The sequence below is a fragment of the Ammospiza nelsoni genome, chromosome 5 (genome assembly GCF_027579445.1).
Source record: "Ammospiza nelsoni isolate bAmmNel1 chromosome 5, bAmmNel1.pri, whole genome shotgun sequence".
NCBI classification, from domain to species: Eukaryota; Metazoa; Chordata; class Aves; order Passeriformes; family Passerellidae; genus Ammospiza; species Ammospiza nelsoni.
In genome coordinates this window covers 3703306-3720965 of record NC_080637.1, presented here as the reverse complement: position 1 = coordinate 3720965, position 17660 = coordinate 3703306, and the positions used below count along the sequence as shown (strand labels likewise).

At 49.7% G+C, this 17660-nt stretch overlaps 1 protein-coding gene across 2 annotated transcripts; it reads right to left on the bottom strand.

The window, feature by feature from the left end:
* Window positions 1-7661: 7661 nt before the first annotated feature.
* LOC132073860 (endonuclease domain-containing 1 protein-like) lies at window positions 7662-14681 on the bottom strand. Of its 2 annotated transcripts, none has more exons than XM_059473136.1 (3): window positions 14588-14681; window positions 12223-12541; window positions 7662-9485 (listed from the first exon to the last, which is right to left on the bottom strand). In XM_059473136.1, the coding sequence occupies exons 2-3, from the start codon at window positions 12505-12507 to the stop codon at window positions 8943-8945; spliced, it is 828 nt and encodes a 275-aa protein (XP_059329119.1). In that variant the 5' UTR covers window positions 12508-12541; window positions 14588-14681; the 3' UTR covers window positions 7662-8942. The 2 variants fall into 2 exon arrangements, with proteins under 2 accessions (XP_059329119.1, XP_059329120.1); XM_059473137.1 differs by lacking the exon at window positions 14588-14681 and adding an exon at window positions 14091-14243.
* Window positions 14682-17660: the final 2979 nt, after the last annotated feature.

Below are 17660 nucleotides of genomic sequence, written 5' to 3'. Positions count from 1 at the left end.
ATTTACAGAGTTTGTTCATACTCTCCCTGAAAGTGGTTGACAGTTGTTTTATTTTCCCCAGAATTTCTCCCAAATTTGCTGCCTTGCAGCATGGCATGTCAGGATCAGCTAACAGGGTCTGGTGGGTTCCTTGATCCTTTCATCAATCCCACCAGCTGCAGCTGCTGCTGCTCCAGCACCTACACGTGTTTCTGCTCCCAACAGAACAGCTCTGCTGACACTGGATGGACTGGCCTGACTCTGATACACTCAGATATTCACAGTCTGTCCTTCTGCAGCCTCCCTGAACACCATTGCCATGACCAGGCTATAAATATTCTCTTGCCTGGTTGCCATGGCTGTGTGACAGCTCCATGCCAGCAGCCTGGGAAGGAGAAGGCTCTGGGGATACCTCAGAGCACCTGCCAGTACTTGAGGAGTCTACAGGAGAGCTGGAGACAGACTCTGCACAAGGGCTTGGAGCTGACAGGTGTGCTGGGTTCAGAGATAATGTTTTTGTCAGTGGCGGGTGTGGGGCTGTGTTTTGGAGTTGTGCTGAGCACAGAGTTGATAACACAGAGATGTTTCTGGTATTGCTGGGCAGAGCTTTCACAGGCCAAGGCCTTTTGTGCTTTTTGTACTGCCAGGCAGGCAAGGAGGCTGGGGGTACCTGGGAGTTTGGGATGAGACACAGCCAGGACAGGTGAGCCCAACTGACCAGAGGATATTCCAGATCATGAGGCATCATGCTGAGGGTATAAAGTGAGGGGAAGGAGGGGAAGGAGGGGGAATTTGGAATGATGAGTTTTGTAGCTGGGTTTTGTAGCTTCCCAGGTAGCTGTTAGGTGGCATGGGGCCCTTCTCTCCTGGAGGTGGCTGAACACCTTTCTATCCATGGGAAATGGTGAAGGAATTCCTTGATGTGCTTTGCTTGTGTGCTCAGCCTTTGCTTTCCCTGTTAAACTGTCTCTATCTCCACCCAGGAGTTTTCCAGCTTTTCCCCTTCCAGTTCTCTCCCTGATCCTGGTGGTCAGGGATGGAGGGGTTTTGTGGGACGTGGCTGCTGGCTGGGGTTAAACCACAGCATTGGGACAAGCTGAAAGGGCTTGAAATGGGAGGAGTGTCGGTTTAGAAAGTATATTTGGAAGATATTTGTTACTGTGGGGTGGTGAAGCCCCAGCACAGGTTGCCCACAGAAGCTGAGACTGCCCCATGACTGCAAGTGTCCATGGCCAGGCTGGCTGTGGCTTGGAGGAGCCTGAGATACTGGAAGGTGTCCCTGCCTATGGGAGAGCACGGAAGTAGCTGGTCATTAAGGTCCTTTCCAACCCCAAAACATTCTGTGATTCAATGACCATTCATTCATTTAAAGCTAAACTGGACTAATTTTCTTCCATTTCCAAAGTCCAGGAATAATAGAATGACGAGTTGGTTGTTAAAACCATAAGTGTCCAAAAGAAGTGTGTTAGACCAAAGTTTGTTTAAACATGCTGGTTGAGTCCTGTGGTTTCTTTTGTCTCTGTTAACCTGGCACTGATGTCTTAAACAAAGTGGGGTTTAGCCAGCATGAGGGAGAAGGCCAAGAAGAAGCAGATCTGGTGGAGGTGGGGCAAATTCCTCCTTTCTGATGAGGCCCAACTGACAGAACAAAGCAGGGCCAGCAGTGGTCACAACATTAGAAGGAACCATAAACCATCAAAGACCCCCAAAGTGTCCCCCAACTCCACACTGATGCCTGACCCACTGTACAAAACCTCACAGGGGAAAAGTAGGACATTGCCCCACAGTCCTGAACTCAAAGAACGCATTGAACTCTTTGATGCAGGCCCCACCCCTCCAAAGGATCATTGAAGTTTGGGACATCAAAGTTGGGAGTCTTGTTCCAGGATTAATGGAGGTGTCTTATAAGAGATGTTGGCACCCTGGCACACTTGGTTCATGCCATTCACTGGAGAATGACTGGTGTCTGATGGTGACACTTGTGTGGGTGTTGTGGCATCCTCTGATTGCATTTGCACACCCAATGTCCTGCAAGGATGCTCTGGGCACTGTGACTTTACTGGTGGATGTAGAAATTTCAGTGAGAGGTAACAGTTTCCCATCAATCTGCAGAAAAGCTTCAGAACCAGAGCAGAGCGTGAAGGTGTCCAAGGAGTGCAGCACAGGAATTCAGCTGTGGCTGCTCCAATCTCTCTATGGATCTGATGCCAAAGCCTGCCTGTCTGATACAACAGCTGCTGCTCTCAAGGTGCACTTTCAAAAGCAAGCAAACAAAAGCATGTGCCAGGATCACAGAATCACTGAATTGTTGTGTTTTGGAGGGACTTCTCAGCACCTTCTAGTCCAGACTCCAGGCTGCAGCAGGATCAGCTAGAGCAGGTTGTCCAAAATGTTCTCTGCAGCATCTTCACATGTGAGGCACAGCACTTGGGCTGCAGCATTCCTGAACCCCTCCTGACCTGACCCCCAGGGGTTCTTGGCTGATATTCCTGTGCCAGAGTGCTGTTGCCCATCTGCAAGGGACATTTTGCCCAGGTACAGGAAGTGAGGACCTCATTGCAGTGATTGTAAACAGAAAGCCACCCGGATATACAACAGATAAGCTGTTCCTCAGAAACCGGAGTTGCAACTTTACAATGTAACCTCATAAAAGTTGCCAAACAGGGAAGTTTGTTTCCCCCATGGACCAAAGGATCTTTGCTTAGCTGCTTTCTCAATCAGAGGTCAGAAGATGCCACTGTCTTGATTGTCCTGTTTCCTTCTCTTTTGGGACAGCACCTGGCAACATGCTCAGTCCACAGATTGTGAACCATTGGTGTTAATGGAGAAGATCTAAGCCAGCTGCCTGATCCAACACTTTGCAATGAAGTGGCCTGAGGTCACAATGTCTCCTCAGAATTCCCAGCAAAATAATTTTTCCTGAGTGACAAAAATCCCTGTGACACACGGGAGCCCAGTGCTCTCCCCAAAGATGGACATATGTTGGAGAGTTTTGTGCAGACATGGCTTCAGGAAAAGGGCCATGATCATATACAGCTGGTTAAGAAGTAAAAAGGAGCTGTAAGCAGTAAGTTCTCAGCCTTTTTCCTCATGAGTAAAACAATAACACTGCGTCCTTGAGCAAATAATGAGAAAAACACAGTGAAAAACATGGAGTCCTTGAATGTAGTCAACAGCAGGGTGAAAAACAAGTATTAGCCTCAACAAGAAAACCACAAGTATTAGCAACAAAGGAGGGGTTGGCAAGTAATCTGTAACCAATTATGAGCTCGGCTTTTGCAATATGTATGAGCTTAATTAACTCTACTATAAAAGTATGTAAACCGGATCAATAAATCCAAGGCCGATGATGATAAATAGGATGTGCTTCTCTCCCTTCACTTCTGTCCGGCAGACACAGAGCAAACTGCAAAATTACCCTGCCATGGCAGTGCAGCTGCACCTTCCCAGGGAACTCAGGCGCTTCTCACCCCACCGTGGGCATGGAGCTGCTCTGGGCTCAGCAAAGGGCTCCATCCCTATTGCCCATTCACAGCAGGCTCAGCAGAAAGCAGAGGCAATGCCAGCTGAAAGGTGCCCGGCAGCATGCTTGTAGAGCTGGGACAGCCCTGTGCTCAGCTCCAAGCTGGCTTCCTGGCAGAAGCACAGAATTATTTCTGTTGGAAAAGGCCTCTGGCGTCGTGGAGTCCAACCTTGGACCAATCACACCCTGGTCAAGCGGACCATGGCACCGAGTGCCACATCCAGTCTCCAGAGATTGGGATTTCACCACATCTTCAGGCAGTCCATTCCAATGTTGAATCACCCTTTATGTGAAGAAATTCCTCCTGATGCGCCACCAGAATCTCTTCTGCTGCAGTTCAAGGCCTTGCCCTCTCATTGTCTCAATGGCTGTCCAGCAGAAGATGCAGATCCCCAGCTGGCTACAGCCCCTTTTCAGGGAGCTGGGGAGAGAAATGATCTCTCAGAGCCCCCATGTCTGGGCTAAAGAACCCCAACTGCCTCAGCTGCTCCTCACAGGCCTTTCCCTGCAGGGCCTTCAGCAGCTCCATGGCCTTGCTCTGCACGGCCTGCAGAGGTGGCCTCGGCCCGTGGATCCAGCCTGTGCAGATCCCTCTGCAGAGCCTTCCTGCCCTCCAGCAGCTGAGTCTCCCTCCAAACTTGGCACCATCTGTGATCTTGCTGAGTGTTTCCTGCATCCCCTCATCCAGATCATCAGGAAAGATCTTCAACGGGACCGGGCCCCTCCCTGGGGACAGCGCTTGTGGCCGGACGCCAGCTGCATGTGGCACTGCTCACCAAGGCTCTCTGGGCCTGGACATGCAGGCAGCTCCTGAGGCAGCCAGGAGAGCACCTCTCCAAGGCCAGGGCTGACAGCTTTTCCAGGAGAATGCTGTGGGAGACTGTGCCAGAGGCTTTGGTGAAGTCCAGGTGGACACTTCCAAAGCCACTCCTCTCATCCGCTGGGCCGGTCATCTGGTCATCAAATGAGATCAAGTTTGCTATTGTGTTCTTATTTTATTTTCTTAATTGTTAGGATTGGGATGAAAGGAGCAGGAGAGAGTGTTTCTCGTGTTTGATTTTAAGTTTTCATTAATTCTTATCTGTGTTGCAGTCTTAAAAAGTGTGAGTGCTGTGGCATTCTACTAAAAAGATACAAAATGGCCCACATATTTCTCAACCAATTCTTTTAAGGCTAAACTATTGAATTAAGAAATGACACGTAAATTACTTTTACTTTTAGCACAATAACTAATCACTCAGAATCCATAAGGTAGATTTTTCTAACAAATTACATAAAACAACCTAAATTCATGTGAAGAATAAAGTGAAGAAAAACAACTAGCCGGGGCCCAAAATCCTCCCTGTTTCTTTACATATATTGCTATATTCAAAAATGTTACATCCTAAGTTTTTTACCCTTTGCTGATACATACTTCTATTCAAACTATACACCTGCACTTTCAGGGCTATCAATCAATTCTGGAAGCCATCTCCAAGGCCTCAGGTCAAACGCAGTGTTCCCAGTAAGGTCTGTGCCTTTTAACACAGAAAGTTTAAAATTCTCAGCATCCAGGCTTCCAACAGTTCCCTAGTCAGGACCTGCCTTTCCTAAAGCCCTGCTGGCTGGGACTGATGCCTTTATTCAACTGGATGTGCCCTGTCATCACTCAGGACAATTTGCTCCAAAACCCTTCTGGGATGCAAGGTCAGGTGGACAAACCTCTAGTTCCCCAGATTCTCCTTCCAGCCCTTCTTGTGGATGGGTGTCACAATGGCCAAACTCCAGGCGTCTGGCACCTCCCCAGTGACCCAACACTGATTAGAACTGATGGGGTTGGTGTGTTGCTTTTGCACAGGCGGGATTTTTGTAGCAGAAGGGCCACAGAGGTGGCTTCTGTGAGAAGCTGCTAGAAGCTTCCACCTTGTCTGGCAGATCCAGTCCCTGATGGCTCTGAAGCTGGACATGCTGGTGGCCACCGCTGGGCCAGTTAGAGATGTTGGTGACACCTCTGCAATAACATATTTAAGTGGAAAATGAAAGCAAAGTGGCGTGTGCAGTTTGAATTGCAGCCTTAGATTAGGAGGAGTTGAGAACATGTTAAGGAAACAACATGGAGACACCAAGGTCAGTGGAGAGGGGTAGAGAGGAGGTGCTCAAGGCACCGGAGCAGAGATTCCTCTGTAGGCCATGGTGTGACTGCGATGAAGCAGCAATTCCCCTGGATCCCCTGTGGATTAATGGGAAATGCAGAGATCCACCCACAGCCCATGGGCATCCACAGGGGATGAAGAGATCCACCCACAGCCCATGGGGATCCATAGGGGATGCAGAGATCCACCCACAGCCCATGGGGATCCATAGGGGATGCAGAGATCCACCTACAGCCCATGGGGATCCATGGGGAATGCAGAGATGCACCCACAGCCCATTTCAGAGCTGCCCACACTGCAATGGGTGGGTGCTGGGATCCACTGGGAGACCTGGTGAAGAGAGGGGTCCCCTGCTCCCCTGCTGCAGCAGCCTGTCCTGGGAGGACTTCACCCAATGGAAGGATGACCCACTCCAGGGCAGTTTGGGGAGGACTGTGTGCCTGTGGGAGGGACTCCTGTTGCAGCAGTTTTGGTTGGACTGCTGCTAGTGAGAGTGGAGCCACACTGCAGAAGTTCAAGGAGAACTGTCTCCCATGGGAGAGACCCCACGGTGCAGAAGGGGAGGGACTCCTCTCCCTAAGTATTGGAAGAGAACCTTGGGTGATGAACTGACCAAGCCCCCCTCACTCTGACTGCCTGTGCTGTTGGTGGGAAGGAGGGAAAGGTTGAGGAAATAAAAGGTATTTTAAAGGGCTACTTTACTTATCACTATCCTCTGATTTCGTTAGTAATAAACTCAAATTCTATCTCCAACTTGAACAAATTTGCCCTTGAGGCTGTTTACTCCCAATCCTTATCTCAACTCATAAATATTGATTAATTATTTTTTCCTCTCCTCTTTCTGGCAGTAACAGGGGAGACTGAGTGAGCAGCTTTTGTGGGTGCCTGGTGTTTGGCCAGTGTCAAACCACGACATTTGTTCAAGCAGCCAGTGGCTCCAGAGCCTGGAAAATGGGGGCAGTGAGGCATGGCATGAGGAATGGTGAGGATGAGTGTGGTCCCAATCCCCAGCCAGTGTGCAGAGGTGTGTGAGCAAGTCAGAGGGAGCCTCAGCCTCAGGTACAGCAGAGGTATCTGCAGAGGGGCCTCAGCCTGAAATCACTCTGATGCTTTCATCCCAGCAGGGGCTTTGTCAGCATTTGATCCCAGCAGAAAAAATCCATCCAGGCAGAGGACCTGGCATGGTAGGAGCTGTCCAGCAAAGGCAGTGAGTGATGTGCTCACTTTGCTCTCCTAAAAGCAACATCTTCTCCCAGGGGTGTGTGCAGCCCTGCTGGCACAAGGCACAGCTCTGGCTGCTGTGGCCATGTAAGCTGGAGGCAAGAGGAGCAGAGCTCCATGGTGCTGCCAGGCCGTGCCCCGTGTCTGCCCTGGCACCTGGTGCCTGTGCTCAGGTGTGCAGAGCCCCCAGAGCTGCCCCTGGGGAACGGGCCTGGCCTCTGGCTGCTGGCCCAGCTGGGGGTGCCTGTTGCCCAGGATGCTGCAGCACATCAGCCAGCCCAGTGGGGCTCTCCACAGCTCAGGGCAGCTGCAGGGGCCCAGGGTGCAGCTCTGTATGCAGCTGAGGCAGGCCTGGAGCTCTGCTGGCTGCGGTCACAGCTGGGACACCAGCACACCTGGAGACACCTGCATGGGGCTGCCTCACTCTGCACCTCCTCCAGAACCTGTGTTTTAGAGCAGCCCCAAACAGGTTGGTCCTGGCTGAGCAGTGAGACCCAGCAGGACAATGAACAACAGCTCCTGAGCTGAGATGTCCAATGCCAAGCTGGGATGTCCAGGCACCTCTGAAAGTGACACAGCTTGCATGAGCTGTTGGCACCCTGGCACACTTGGTTCATGCCATTCACAGGAGAATGACTGGTGTCTGATGCTGACACTTGTGTGGGTGTTGTGGCATCCTCTTATGGCGTTTCACACCCAATGTCCTGCAAGGATTCTCTGGGCACTGTGACTTTACTGGTAGATGTAGAAATTTCAGTGAGAAGCAACTTGTTTTTTATAGAAGACATGACCCTGCAAGCCAGCACTGCAGCAAATCACTTTTATTGTAAGCTCTTGCAAATTCCATGATGGGGCACACATTGAACTTTGACAAGCATTGAATACATTTCCCCAAATCAGTTTGCCATCAATCTGCAGAAAAGCTTCAGAAGCAGAGCAGAGCATGAAGGTGTCCAAGGAGTGCAGCACGGGAATTCAGCTTTGGCTGCTCCAAGCTCTCTATGGATCTGATGCCAAAGCCTGCCTGTCTGATACAACAGCTGCTGCTCTCAAGTTGCATTTTCAAAGCAAGCAAACAAAAGCATGTGCCAGGATCACAGAATCACTGAATTGTTGTGTTTTGGAGGGACTTCTCAGGATCTTCTAGTCCACACTCCAGGCTGCAGCAGGATCAGCTAGAGCAGGTTGTCCACAATCATGTATTGTTGGGCTTTGGGGATCTCCAGACATGGAGATCTCCAGACAGGATCTCTGGGCACCCTGAGGCGCCCTGGTGCCTCAGCCTGGCCAAGGAGGTGAGGGACAAGTCAGCTGCACACTCTTGGGGACAGCTGAGGAGGAGAGGACTCGTTCCTCAGAGCTCTCTCCTGCCATGGGCAGCAAAGCAAAGCAGCTGGAGGCTCTGCCCACATCTTTGTGCCTTTGAGCAGAGCAGGAGGTGCCCTGAGGGACAGAGCTGGAAACACAGCAGGGAAGGAAGCAGCACAGACTCTGACCAGGACATTTGTCCCCCTCTCCTCTGCTCTGCTCAGACCCCACCTGCAGTGCTGCCTCCAGCTCTGGGCCCACAGCACAAGAAGGATCCAAAGCTGTTGGAGTGGAGTCCAATGGAGGCCATGAAGGTGCTCCAAGGGCTGGGGTGTGTCTGCTCTGGAGTGAGGGAGAGAGAGCTGGGGATGTTCAGCCTGGATAGACTGCTGAGAGTGCAGTACCTCAAGGGTCTCCAAGAGGGCTGGAGAGGGTATTTGGACAAGGGTATGGAGTGAGAGGACAGGAGGGAATGGTTTCACACTGATGGAGGGCAGGGTTAGATGGGATATTATATAGAAGTGAATTACAGTGAGCAGGCTGTGGTATGAGTAAAAGTTACCCAGAGCTGTTTGACTGCCCCATCCCTGGAAGGGCTCAAGGCCAGGCTGGGGAGGGCTTGGAACAAGCTGGTGTAGTGGAAGGTGTCCCTGCCCATGGCAGGCAGCTGAGAATGAGATGATCTTTAAGGCTTTCAGGTCCCATCCAAACCAATCCATTCTGTGATTCTGTGACATGTGGGAAAAGCTACCTAACCCTTTCCATTGAGGAAGTGTGACCTATTTCTGGGAACAGGCATTTTTGAACAGAGTAACCCTTCCACCGTAGAGATCGGTCAACCTCTTCTCCAGCTCCTCCAGGCTGACGACCTCCACCTTATTTCTGTTATTCTCAGCGATGGCCCCCCAAGCTTTTAGGGGCTTTTTGTCCCTTAGACAGCAGGCAGCTGACCAGATGTGGCTGGGTCTGTTCACCCTCTCATGGGATATGTAGGTGTTCCCAGGCACAGCACCTGTGATCACGTAGGTGTTGTTACAGCCTTGGGCATTATTTTCCATTGTTTTATACTCATACTTGTTCCACTTGTCATTGTTGAGAGTCCTGTCCTGAGGCACTGCATTGGTGAGAGTGAAGGTAGCCATCATGCTCTCTTTACTGAACTGATGGCCACTGGGGCTCAAATGGCCACGGTCCAAATCCTTCAGCCCTTTGTAGTCGTCAGGAATAGCTTGGCTCTCTTTGATTTGGTCTAAGGTGAATATGTCTTGCTTTATGAGGGCCCAATCGTATTGCATGTCTGGAAGACTATTTCTGTCTATGAGCTGGACAGGGAAAGAGAAAGAGGTGTTAGCTTAGGGGTATGGGAGTAATGGAGAAGATTACCATGGAGCAGAAGTCTCTGATGGTCAAGATGCCATTTTTTGTCATCAAAGTGTTGAAAAACATATGAATCTGAGACAAATCATACACATGCCCCTCCTGCATGAATGCAAGAGCTTTTAAGAGAAAGCAGCTCAGAGTCTGACTGCTCTCAGTTTGACTTGTGACCTTTGTGATCCAGCCTGCTGCCTCTGCTGGGAGCATGGATGGATGCATGAGACAAGGAGCATTTCCCACTCCCAGGATTGAAAGCTGACTTTGGTGAGACACCTTCCCTGCCAAATCTGTTTCCATTTCCTCCTGCCTCCACAGCCCAAATCTGCCCTGGGCTCTCCCTGGATCCCCTCACACAACACTGTCATTCTGTGATTTTATGTGTGGTTGCTACAAGTGTACTGTACAGGTGTACTCCAGTCTTGGAACACCAGGACTATAAACCCATGCACAGGGAGATGTGTCAGGAAATCAGTCCCAGAGCTGAGGTTTCCCTGGGACTGCTGCACTTGATTCCAGCATGAACAGTTTTGCTCAGTAAGCAAAAAGATCTCAAAGTGAATGGAATCTGTTACAGCAGTGTTGAGAATATGTCTCAGAGCTGATCTGGGCCAGGGAGAATTTTCTGCAGCATTACTGAAAAGTAGTTACAAATGATCAGTCTCTGAGAGGAGCCTGTAACTCCAAAAGAGTCCTGGGGAAACGAAATACTCCAAAAATGTCTCTGGAGAAAGTTAAAAAAATATCAAAGGGTTTTTGGGTGTCCAGGGTCCAAGGTCCAGGAGGAAAAGGTCCACCTTGGCCCCAGGGGGTGTAAAAGAAATGGAGGGGGACAGAGGTCCCAAAGGAGAGACTGTGCCTTTTTTGGAGTGGGACGATGCATCCTTAAAAAGACAACCCTCAAAGCTGCTCTTAGTCCGTGTTTCAGTGGTGGGAGCACTGAACATGAAAAGGAAGAGGTCACCATGGCCACCAGAAGGACTCCTCCCCTCTGGATGAACTGGGAATTGATTATCTAAGGGGTGGTGCCAGACTGAGTGTTGATGATTTGGGAAATGTATTGTATTGGGAATTTGGTGGGGAGGAGGAGATGTATCTGTGCAGTTTTCCTTTTCCTTGTGTGTTTTTTTTTTCTTTCTTTGTAGTTTAGGTTTTTTTTGTAGTTTAGTTAATGAAGTTTCTTTCCCCTAAGTAGGAGCCTGCTTTGCTTATTCCTGGTCACACCTCACAGCAGATATCAGGGAGAGGGTATTTTCATGGGGGCACTGGCATTGTGCCAGTGTCAAACCATGACACAAGCCATTCAATGATTCTCCAAAAACTGATAATGTGGAGGATGCAGTGATGCAAGACCAGAGTAGCTGCTCAAGCTCCTATGCCTAAGGTGAAAAGATTATTTTTTCTCATAACTTCAACATCATTTAGTTTATCTTTACAGAAACATATTTAGCTTTCCTTTGGAGTAGGCCATGTGGCTTCCTTCTCTGGCTCACATTCCCCCAAATGCCATGCTGCTACTCTGTCCTTACCAATGACAGGAATTGCTTCCTTTTCTCTCCTGCAGGTGATCTGGCCTGTTCTGCTGAGGTTTGTCTGAAGGACATTTGTGAGGCCTCTAGAGCTCGTGAAGTACTGTCTGTCTGCTGGATCCTTCTGGACCAAGCCTGAGCCAAAGGTGCTCAGGGGTCACTGCCCATAGGTGGAGATCCCACCCTTGTGACTGGACCAACACTGATGCTCCTCTGTGGAGACCCTGAGGGGCCATTCCCTGGTTTAGAGAGACACAAGAAACCTCCCCCAAAAAGCTGTGAGACCCCGTGGGCTCCTTCCCCTGTTCCTATGTCGGTTCCTATGCCCCTGAGCAACATCTCCCTATTCCATAATTGACCTCATCTTTCCACTGCCCTGAGACCAAGCTGACACCCAGGCCCCATGGCAGACCAAAATTTTCACCCTGTATGTGAAGGGTGCTGGGACCTGAACATTGCAATGCAGGGCTGAATAAAACATCTGTGCATTTTATGCCAGGCCCCTTAGGCTTCCTTACTCTAGATTATGCTAGCAGCAATTCAGCTTGTTACACTCCTCAATTTTCAATGCCAGAAATGTCACTCCAGAAGTCCCTGCACAGTTAACCTGACCCTCTCATGTCCGGTGCCTTTTCCTGGGGCCATCTCACCCCTTCTGAGTTTCTCCTCACTTCTCTCACACCAATCACAAAGCCTGTTTGACTCTTCACGGGGAGCAGAGAAGCTCTGCCAGGGATGCAGAACAGCTCAGGGCAAAGTGGGGATCAGATCCCAGCAGGACTGTTGGTCCCTCAAGTTTTGCCTCTCCTGGATGCCTTTTCCCCATCACTTGGTCAGCCAGCAGAGCAGGGCACAGGGAGGGGAAGCATTTGACTTTGTCATGTCATGCCAAGTAATGTGATTTGCTGTTCCTGTCAGGTGAAGGCAGAGAGCTGGGCACCTTTGGGATGTGATTCATCTCATGCTCCTGCTGATGTCTCAGGTGCATCAGAGGAACCATGTGGTGAAGGAGTTTGAAGTTCAATGAGGAAATTGCCATCCAGTGCATCCACATGCATGTGTGAACTGGAGTGTTAGGAAATAGAAGTGGTAATTTAAATGCTGCAGCTCATCTCTGAATGGTTGGAGGGTGATTTGCTGTAAGAGAGACACTCACCTGAGGCTCAACCATCCACCACTTTTGAGGTTTCTTGTCATCTCCAGGCTCATACTTGTAAGCAGAGTACACTGGAATTCTCCTGACTCTGTTGTACAGGGTGGCATAGTGATACGAGTTGTTGAAGTGCTGACAGATCCGGGCTGGGTTATTTGGATTCAGGGCACCATCTGGGGGAATCCCATCATAGAAAAACTGAGGACAGCTATCAAAGGAGTTCACCACCTCGCTGTGTCCCAGCCAGAGGCAGCTGGCCAACACCTGCAGCAGCAGCAGCCCCAGCATGGTGGCAGGATTTCAGTGAAGGGCTCTTGCTCCCCTGGAAGGCAAATGCAGAGGGACACTCAGCTTGGAGAGAGCAGGTCATGGCCTGGAGCCATTTGGTGCAGGGGGACAGAGATGGCAGAGCAGGGGATTGTGAGAGACCAGGAAAGGAGTGATTTCTGTCCTCCTGCATATGGAAAAATCACAAGGATGACAAGGCTGAAACCAAAAACAGGGTTTAGGTGCCCAGCAGAGTCAGCAGTGGGAGCACTCAGCCTGTAGGAGGAAGGAGCCAAACCCACCAGGACTGCAATCAGCTCTCACAGCAAAGGGATCTTGCAACTGAGGCACAGCCCTGGGACAAGGTCACCTTTGCCCACCTCCCTCCTGCTCTCAGCACCTTCCCACAGCACACACCTGCAGCTGGGCACGGACTCTGCTCAGCCCCCTGCCATGCTCAGCTGGGCTTTAATCTCATGGGCCATTGGGCAGGCAAAGAACAGCAATGCTGCACTGCCTACAGCTCTCTGGCCCCATCCAGGTTCACACAGACACTCAGCTCTTCCAGTCAGACCCAATACTGAACCCCAAATCATCCACCTGGGCTCCTGCCTCCCAGCTGACATGGGGCCATGCGTGTCCTGCTGCTCACCTTGCATTTCCATGTTATCCAACCCCAGACTCTGAACTTGCAGGCACATGGAGGGTGCAAATGAAGGGGCCAAGCAGATGGCAGCAGCAAGCATGAGGGATAACATCTCTATCTTATCAGCACAGTGGGTGCTGTAATGCAAGCCCTGAGGGGCAGCTCTTGCCCGGGTTGATTGGGATTCCTGCTGATGCCCATCTTCAGCTTTGCTGATTATTTCCCTGGACAGTCAAAGGCAGCATTGCAGGAATTTCTTGGACAGCCACCTGTCCTGTTTTGTCTTTCTCAGTGCTGACATGATTTTCAGCAGTCAGTAAGTTCATTCCTGTATGAGAAACCTGCTGAAAGTACCTTGGCATGCTGGCAAGCAAGCAAGTGGCTTTGTCTCCCTTCAGAGGCAGCATAGGTTTGGGAGAGCAGGGATGCTTCCATTTGCATTGGCAGACACTCATTGGACAGATTTAATATCATCAGCATTTGGGATAAGGCAGCAGGGACAGGCAGTTCAAAGGGTTCCTGGCACACAAAACTGCCACAGCCTCTCAAGCACAAAGCCCACCTTGGGCTGGCCAGGGGCTGAGCTCAGCACTGCTGAAGGCTTGACATGTCACCTTGCACATTTGCCCTTGTCTTCTTCTTTTCCCTGCCATCATCTCTCCCTTTCCACTGGATTCAGGATGCTGAGCTGCACATAGCCCTGCTCTGACCCAGGATATCTGGTCCTTTTTCTCTTTTCCAGCCCTGGATCCGGAATGTGGTGACCAAAGAGCTGCAAACTGAGAACTGCAACTACAAGTTGGGAAGTTTTACAGTACTCTGCAGAGCATGCCCAAAGCTGCCCCAAATCAAGCAGAGAAGGGTCTGAAAAGTCCTTCTGCATGACCCACCCCATGAGACTGAAAGAGATCTAAATAAGGTAATATGTAATATAACAGATTCATAGAAAAGAACCTACCGTGAGAAGGAGCAGCACAGGATTCTGCTCGCAGCCCAAAAGTGCAGAGGAGTCTCAAATGCCTCTGCTGCAGTCTCACACTCTCTGGGTTTATATGCTCTCCAGGAAGTGACAGGTGTTGGATTTCGCAAGAAGGTTTTTGAGTAAATTTTCCTGGGAATTTAGACCACACCTGTGTTTGTCCCGAGGTTTTTTACAAGGTCATGGGTGGAGTTTTAATACTCAATAATCTCCCCCTTCCTTCTTATTCTGCAGTTTGATATTAATTTTTAGGCAAGCCTGCTTGAATTTTTTCCCAAATCATTCCTTCTGTCTGTACCCTCCTGACTGACAGAAAACAACAAAGTCCTGCAAAATTCAGTGCATGCATAAGCTCTGATTCCTCCTTGGAGCTCAGCAGCTCCAGCCTAGCCTTTGTCCATGTAGATATTTTTTTCAGAAAGTCAGGAGAGATTTTTAATATTGGAATCAATGGTGAGGAGGGAGAAAGAGCTTACCTTGGTGCAGAGTCTCAGAACAGGCAGCTGAACTGTTCCTTCTGTCTTCTCCCAGGAGAAAGGAGTGTTTGAATCCTCAGCAGTGCACCTGCAATATATACCCTTTCAAAAATTTGCCCCATTGTTATAAACAAGGAATTCTACAGAATAGAGAATTTTTCTATTTTTATTCAGAGGATATTTTCACATACACCCTGAAATGTGCTGACTGTTGTTTGTTATAGTTTCCCCAGAATTTCACCCGAAATTGCTGCCTTGCAGCATGGTATGTCAGGATCAGTTAACTGTACACCCAGTCATAAAGTTGCCCTTTTTTGTAAACAGTTAATTCCACAGAAAAGACAAATTTTCTATTTTTATTAAGGGAGTTTGTTCACACCCACTCTGAAAGGTGTTGACATTGTTTTAGTTTCCTCAGAATTTCTCCCAAATTTACTGCCTTGCAGCATGGTATGTCAGGATCAGCTAACAGGGTCTGGTGGGTTCCTTGATCCTTTCATCAATCCCACCAGCTGCAGCTGCTGCTGCTCCAGCACCTACACGTGTTTCTGCTCCCAACAGAACAGCTCTGCTGACACTGGATGGACTGGCCTGACTCTGATACACTCAGATATTCACAGTCTGTCCTTCTGCAGCCCCCTTGAACATTATTGCCATGACCAGGCTACAAATATTCTCTTGCCTCATTGCCAGGGCTGTGTGACAGCTCCATCCCAGCAGTCTGGGAAGGAGAAGGCTCTGGGGATACCTCAGAGCACCTGCCAGTACTTGAGGAGTCTACAGGAGAGCTGGAGACAGACTTTGCACAAGGGCTTGGAGCTGACAGGTGTGCTGGGTTCAGAGTTAATTTTCTTGACAGTGGCCGGTGTGGGGCTGTGTTTTGGAGTTCTGCTGAGCACAGAGTTGATAACGCAGAGATGTTTCTGTTATTGCTGGGCAGAATTTTCACAGAGGCAAGGCATTTTGTGCTTTTTGTACTGCCAGACTGGCGAGGAGGCTGAGGGTACCTGGGAGTTTGGGAGGAGACACAGCCAGGACAGGTGAGCCCAACTGACCAGGGGGATATTCCAGACCATGACACATCATGCTGAGGATATAACATCAGGGGAAGGAGGAGGAAGGAGGGGGCACTTGAAATGATGGGTTTTGTCTTCCCAGGTAGCTGTTAGGTGGGATGGGGCCCTGCTCTCCTGGAGGTGGCTGAACACCTTTCTATGCATGGGAAATGGTGAAGGAATTCCTTGATGTTCCTTGCTTGTGTGCACAGCCTTTGCTTTCCCTGTTAAACTGTCTCTATCTCCACCCAGGAGTTTTCCAGCTTTTCCCCTTCCAGTTCTCTCCCTGATCCTGGTGGTCAGGGAGGGAGGGAGCGGCTGCGTGGGACGTGGCTGCTGGCTGGGGTTAAACCACAGCATTGGGACAAGAAGAAAGGGCTTGAAATGGAAGGAGTGTGGGTTTAGAAAGGATATTAAGAAGATATTTGTTACTGTGGGGTGGTGAAGCCCCAGCACAGGTTGCCCACAGAAGCTGAGACTGCCCTATGACTGCAAGTGTCCATGGCCAGGCTGGCTGTGGCTTGGAGGAACCTGAGATACTGGAAGGTGTCCCTGCCTATGGGAGAGCACGGATGTAGGCTGGTCATTAAGGTCCTTTCCAAGCCAAAATATTCTGTCATTCAATGACCATTCATTCACTCAAACTAAAATGGACAAATTGTCTTCTGTTTCCAAAAGTCCAGGAATAACAGAATGACGAGTTCTTTGTTACAACCACAAATATCCCGAAGTGTGTTAGACCAAAGTTTATTTAAACATGCTGGTTGTGTCCTGTGGTTTCTTTTGTCTCTGTTAACCTGGGACTGATATCTTAAACAAAGTGGGGTTTAGCCAGAATGAGGGAGAAGGCCATGAAAAGGCAGATCAAGTGGAGGTGGGGCAAATTCCTCCTTTCTGATGAGGCCCAACTGACAGAACAAAGCAGGGCCCAACAGCGGTCACATCATTAGATGGGGACATAAACCATCAAGGCGTCCCCCATAAACCCCAAAGTGTCCCCCAGCTCCACACTGATGCCTGACCAAGTGTAAAACCACTCCCAGGGGAAAAGTGGGACATTGCTGAAAACTGGGACAGTCCTGAAATCAAAGAACCCATTGAACTCTTTCATGCAGAGCCCCCACCTCCAAAGGATCATCAAAGTTTGGGATATGAAAGTTGGGAGTCTTGTTCCTGGATCAATGGAGGTATCTTGTAAGAGCTGTTGGCACCCTGGCACACTTGGTTCATGCCATTCACAGGAGAATAACTGCTGCCTGATGCTGACACTTGTGTGGGTATTATGGCATCCTCTGATTGCCTTTGCACACCCAATGTCCTGCACAAGGATGCTCTGGGCACTGTGACTTTACTGGTGGGTGTAGAAATTTCAGTGGGGAAGCAGGTCGTGGTTTATAGAAGAAGTGGCCTTGCAATCCAGCACTGCAGCAAATCCCTTTTATTGTAAGCTCTTGCAAACTCCATGATGGGGCACACATTGAACTTTGACAAGCATTGAATACATTTCGCCAAATCAGTTTCCCATCAATCTGCAGAAAAGCTTCAGAAGCAGAGCAGAGCATGAAGGTGTCCAAGGAGTGCAGCACAGGAATTCAGCTGTGGCTGCTCCAAGCTCTCTATGGATCTGATGCCAAAGCCTGCCTGTCTGATACAACAGCTGCTGCTCTCAAGGTGCAGTTTCAAAAGCAAGCAAACAAAAGCATGTGCCAGGATCACAGAATCACTGAACTGTTGTGTTTTGGAGGGAATTCTAAAGATCTTCTAGGCCAGCCTCCAGGCTGCAGCAGGATCAGCTAGAGCAGATTGTCCACAATGTTCTCTGCAGCATCTTCACATGTGGGGCACAGCACTTGGGCAGCAGCATTCCAGAACACCTCCTGACCTGACCCCCAGGGGTTCTTGGCTGATATTCCTGTGCCAAAGTGCTGCTGCCCATCAGAAACGAACATTTTGCCCGGGTACAGGAAGTGAGGACCTCATTGCAGGGAGTGTCAACAGAAAGCCACCCGGATATACAA

Coding starts and splice junctions, on each gene's coding strand:
- LOC132073860 (XM_059473136.1), bottom strand. CDS start 12,507: ATGCTGGGGCTGCTGCTGCTGCAGGTGTTGGCCAGCTGCCTCTGGCTG. Junction 9,486..12,222: donor GGTGGATGGTTGAGCCTCAG/GTGAGTGTCTCT, acceptor TTCCCTGTCCAG/CTCATAGACAGAAATAGTCT.